This window comes from Corvus kubaryi, unplaced genomic scaffold (assembly GCF_017639235.1).
Source record: "Corvus kubaryi isolate FWS band 111438036 unplaced genomic scaffold, C.kubaryi_AGA036_p1.0 62820, whole genome shotgun sequence".
In the NCBI taxonomy this organism is placed as follows: Eukaryota; Metazoa; Chordata; class Aves; order Passeriformes; family Corvidae; genus Corvus; species Corvus kubaryi.
This window is the reverse complement of record NW_024581486.1, coordinates 1-5,551: the sequence shown is the minus strand read 5'-3', so window position 1 is coordinate 5,551 and position 5,551 is coordinate 1. Positions and strand designations below refer to the sequence as shown.

General features: G+C 47.1%; 1 protein-coding gene across 3 annotated transcripts in view; it reads left to right on the top strand.

Annotated features, from left to right (window-relative positions):
* Positions 1 to 5,545, top strand: part of LOC121672580 (paired amphipathic helix protein Sin3a-like) — a 9,269-nt gene extending 3,724 nt beyond the window's left edge. For 2 of the 3 annotated variants that reach the window (XR_006018899.1, XR_006018898.1), the window contains exon 2: positions 5,064 to 5,545. Coding sequence is in view for 1 of the 3 variants with exons in the window: in XM_042045274.1 (XP_041901208.1) it covers positions 1,164 to 1,227; positions 5,064 to 5,305 (306 nt within the window). In the remaining 2 variants the exon portion in view is untranslated. Of the gene's footprint in view, positions 1 to 231; positions 1,228 to 5,063 lie in introns of those variants that run through there. The other variant, XM_042045274.1, reaches the window with a different exon arrangement.
* Positions 5,546 to 5,551: the final 6 nt, after the last annotated feature.

The following is a 5,551-nucleotide window of genomic DNA, read 5'->3' as shown; positions in this document are numbered from 1 at the left end:
CATTCCAAAATGAAATGAGAAGGTTTCTTAGAATGTGGTTTCCCCCGAAAACTCTCCTAACTGCTCCCAAAGCTTCAGGTCGTGCTTTTCCAACACCTTTTTCTAAGAATGTTTCTCATTTCATTTTGGAATGATGCTCTGGTCCTGGATGTGCCTCTCTGTAGGGTGGCCAGGGGGTTATCCCTGTGCTATGGGCGGGGGATCCGGGCTGTGTGGCACCATACAAACAAAGTATAGCAGTGACTGCTGAACAAGCTGGGTCATGTTCTGGAAGTCGTGTGGCTGGGTTAGCAGCACTGCCAGCTCCTTTCCAGCAGGCACTGCGACGTACTCGTCTATAATCCTATGCAGGATGTGTCCTGCAGGACATCCGTGACTGTTCTGGGATCAGAGTTGAGACTTACACTTGCTGCTCCCGACTTTTGAGTCCTCTCTCCCTTGAAAGAAAACCTTTTAAAAAGCCCTCACATGTGTTAAACAAATCCTCTGCAGCTCTGCAATTTCCCTGCACTTTTTCAGGGGGACCAAAATCCTCTCTGGTGGCTCTTTCACAGCTCCTTGGTGAAGGTGGTGTTTATCCACAGGTGTGTTGAGTTTCCAACAGGTGCTGAGACAGTGCACCTTCCCGGTTTGCTTTCTTCCTAGTCTCTATTTGGCTTTTTCTTTTTTACTTTACCAGCTGATTTCTAATGCCAGAAGACCCTGCTTATCTGGTGGGAAAACCTGCAATAGAGATAATGGAGATTTTGGGGATATTATGTGGTAACACACTGGGGAGCGGAGCTGCCACCAGAGAGGCAGTTTTGCAAGGGAGGAGGAGAGCACCTGGGCTCCTGTGCCTCTGTTGCTCCCAAGGAGCAGTGAGCAGGCAGGAGGAGAGCCCTGCAGTGCTCCACCAGCCTTGTCCCCACTTTGTTCCTTCTCTTTCTGTGTCAGTACTGCCACTCCTCTGCTTCCCTCAGTACCAGAGGGAAAGGGATGTGCTCCATTTGCCTTTATCTGTCCCACCGGCTTATGTGAGGCAGATGGATGGGGAAACCCTCTGATGAAGTCGGCGAGGTAGAATTGCATAATTCTAGTATTGTTACTGAAATCCAACATAGCTTTTCTTAATTTTTCCTTTGCTTTACCAGCTGAGGATCCTGTGTGTGTGTTTCTGCCTGATGCATCCTACCTGTGGCACGGAGCTGGTGAGCTGGGAGGTGGCGCAGGTGGGAAGATCCAGAGGTGTGTTCCCATGCAGCATCCTTTTCCTGTGAAGGGGAGCACTAAAAACCTCAGAAAAAAAACCCCAGTAGTTTTCATCCTCCCCTAGATGGAATGAAGTGTGCTCTAAGTGGAGTTAATAGGGAGTTTGGGTAGAAACACTGCTGGGGAAGGGGAATGCAATTCTTGACTTGGTCTGCTCAGGCAGTGCTAAGATCTACATGCCTCCTGTTAATGCTTTTAACAAAGGAAAGTACCTGAATTTTGTGACTTACTTTCAGTCCCTGCTGTATTTTGAAGGCTTTTCAAACCTCAAATTAAGGTTACAGATGGTGCAGTTTGAATTGGGGCTCTCTAAATCTACACTTCAAAGCCCATAAGGGGATGCCGGAGATGTGTGCTACATTTCTGAGATGATGACATAAGCGTAGTATTGAGTAACCTGGAGGGAAAATGCTTGGTACAAGTCTTTGATATTGTATGTTTATTCTCAAAATACCTCTCTCTTAGCTGGGCTTTGCCATCATTAAGGAAAAATCAGTTGTTACTGAGGGTGGAAGTGGGTGGAATTGACCCTTTGAGCAGCATGCTTTGGCTAAATCTGTTCAAAATGACATGTCTAGTCTTGGGTTTCATCTCAGTGTTCCCTCCTCAGCTCTTTGGTGGGCTGTAGGAGGGGTAGGACTTGCTGCACAACAGATTTCTCCAGCCTTTGAGCAGAAGAGGTCAGTGGGAGATGCCTGGTCAAGATTAACAGGACTTCAGTGAGGAAATGAATGCACTTAGGGACCATTTAGCATCATATCTCCTGCAGGATGCAGACCGGTCACTGTTCTGGTGCTGGTTTGCTTTCCTCTCTCTGTAGAGCTTGGTGGATGCAGAGTTATCATCACTAGACTCTGTCTAGTACAGCAGAGCTTCGAGATCATCATCTCTCTGCTAGGATTAATAAAGCCTGTCAATTAGCAATCTTCATTACGGGCTGGTTTGCTGGGAGATACTCTTACTCAGTGGATTGCAGACCCCTGGTAGGAGTTAGCATGGTGTCGTCTAGGAAGATTGACTTCCTAGGTAACTAGCACTAACAGTGCTATTGACTGTTACCTGTGTATTGTCCATGTATATATACATACCTGTATATAATACAAAATTTCACAGTTTAGGCAGGTCCAGTGCTTGGATAGAAGTAGAGTCCAAACTCAGTTGGTGAAGGTGAGGGGAATTCAGAGGGAAGATGAATGTACATGAGCTTTTTCTCATTTATGAGAAAAATTATTTACTTCACAGAAGTTTTAATGTCAACCATAAAGCAGACTAGATTTTTGGAAGATTGTATGCTTGGCCTGCAGGAATCGGGAGCTTTAAAAACTGGTGTTTGTGTTGCTGGTGTGTGTGTGGTGATGGATCCTTGGTGCTGTCATGATTCCCGTGGCCTCACAGGCCAAGAATTTTGGTAGCTTTGTAGGGAAAAGTCTTCTCAGACAGCCTGAGGTGGCATTTTAATCCTCGTAAGGGCACGTGAGTCTTCCAGCCATCTTCTGCCCTCAAACAGCCTCTGCTTTAGGGGTTGGTTAGTCCATCTGAAGGGGTGAGTGTGGAATGTTGCTTTGGGAAATGAGACTCAAAGTTGGAACACTGAGCAGCCACCACGCCACATTTACACCACGTGTATCTAGACACAATTATTGAAAGGGTGAGGGGAGAAGAACCAGCCTGGGAGATCAAAAGCAGGTGGCAGGACTGGCTGAGGGACCAGTGTTTGGAGCAGAAGGGTATCCAAGTTGGTGAGAGGGTTATAAATAGCTGCCACCAAAGCTTTGCCCAGACTTTACTCATGCACTCAGCCATTGTCATGCAAAATCCTGGCCAGCTCTGCTCGTGGGTGGATGGTGTGAGGCCAGATTTACTCAGTTTAGTCCCAGCCTTATTAGCATAAAACTATGTTTTTGCAAAGCTAAATGTGGTCTGTGCCTGAGAGGAGTTGCTCCATGTTAACCTGCCTGGCTCTTCATTTGTCAGCAGACCAGTTAAAAAGATGTGGCCAGTGCAGGCACCATTAGAAAAATGAGCTCGTGGAGTGTGCTCCTCTGCTTGCTGAGTGTGTGCTGGGGGTCAGGCTTACTTAGGGTTTGTAACTTGCAATTAAGATGCAGTTGATGAGCTTTCCCCTTTACTTGGAGCAAGGAGTCCTCCTCTGCTTCCTGTCTGTGACCTGCCAGGTGATTTGGGGACCTCTTGAGAGGTTAAACTTGAAGAGTAACTTCATAAAGAAATTAAATCATCTTCCTTGTTGTCCTACCCTCTCCAGGTGAAAGGAAGGACTAGTAGGGAGAGTTTATATTGGATACCGGGAAGAAATTCTTCCCTGTGAGGGTGGGGAGGCCCTGGCACAGGTTGCCCAGAGAAGCTGTGGCTGCCCCTGGATCCCTGGAAGTGCGCAAGGCCAGGCTGGACATTGGGGTTTGGAGCAGCCTGGGCTAGTGGGAGGTGTCCCTGCCCATGGCAGGGGGTGGAATGAGATGATCTTTAAGGTCCCTTCCAAAACAAATCTTTCCAAATCTTTTTATGTTTTATGTCATGGAGGGGAAAATCTGCACCTCTGTCCTGCTGGTTGCTGTTTCCATATTTGACATGAGATGTTAGTAAATGATCTTTGGGTTATTTGATTAATGACAGATTTAGACTGTGAAGAGCTGTCCTGACCTGGTAGGTGGGGATTGGCTCAGTTGGCTGCTGTACCATTATTCTGAGGGAACGTCATTCCCTCTTGTTGATCCATGTGTTTGCCTTTGTAATGGATGTGTCTAACTGCACTGAACTGAAAAGGCCTTGCTTTGGAGAGGTCCTGAAGCAGAATAAGGTGGATTTCACTGTTTTCTGTCCCTCAAACATCTTAATAGGCTGCCTGTGCTTTTACGAAACAGCAGATAACATCTCAAGGATGGCAGTAACTATCAATGGACAGAAAACAGCCCTGGAATTTGCTTGCAGTAGAGTACTGGGGTGAGTAGTTCAATCCAACAGAACCAGGAATTCCTGGCTCCTTTTGGAGTGGGACAGTGGCAGAATGACCTGTCAGATTTGAAGTCAAATCAAGTTGCTTAAAAGCAACTTGAAGTTGGGCAGGAACATGAAGAAAAATACTGGGGAGTAAGTGAGAGAGCTGCTGATCCATGCTCCCCGGCAGGCAGGCAGGAATCCAGGTGCTGAGTGGGGCCAGGATGCTGGGAGCACCACAGATGTGTGGCATGTGGTATCCAAAATACTCCTGGTATAGCAGACCTGGGTCTATAGCAACCCTGTGTCTTTCCCTGAGGTTACACACGAAATGTGTTTAATACACGTGTATTAAATGCAGAACACTTTGGGGCTTTGTGACTTCAAACTCTGATTCCATATCCTGCTTTTCCCCGTGTCTTAAAGCATCTCTCACAGCTGTCTGTCATCCTACCTGGACTGTCCAAGAGGGGTTTTTTTATGATGTCAGTATAAACTGTGTGTAGGTAACACATCCTACCCCATTCTGTTGCGTTCAACCACTGCGTTCACGAGCTTTGTGTCACTCAGGGTCTGTGTGTGCTTCAGATGCTTCAGTTAGCAACATCCTTTAAGTGAGACTAAAGAAATCACTAACTTTCAAGTTACTACAACAATAAGGCTATACTTTTTGTGGTAAGATATGGTTGCATGTTCTATGCTGAAAGTTAAATCTTTAATTCCACTTTCCCATCTCAAGATGTCAGTACCTGAATAGACAGAAACTCGCCCTACCTGCTGGCAGCAATCTCAGCGTCACCCACGGCGCAGGACAGGAGCGCTGGATCAATTCCCTGTGCTAACCGATCTGTTTTTCCCAGGTTTTGTAGTGCTTCCCGAGCATGAGTTCAGCATGAAGCGGCGATTGGATGAGCAGGAGTCACCCGTGTATGCGTCGCAGCAGAGACGTATCACCAGCAGCACCGAGGCTTTCCCGCACCAGCACCGCGTGCTCGCCCCGGCCCCGCCAGTCTATGAGGCAGTTTCGGAGACCATGCAGTCGGCCACGGGGATCCAGTACTCCGTAACTCCCAGCTACCAGGTGTGTGTGCTCAGCCCTTAGCTCACGGGCAGCCAGCACCGTGTCACGGCACCGTAGAGTTCTGTATTTGACACAAGGTTTTGTTTTGGACAATATACTTATCGTACATCTCATTTGCAGTGCTTGCTTTATTGGCTTCATTCATGAACCAGCATGGTGTGACTTGGCTTTCTTGAACACGATTCTTTTAATGATTCTCTCAGACCATGGTCTCTAAATCGCAGAGTCAGGTTTGTGGAGGGGTTTTCCTCCATTTTTCTGTTTTTC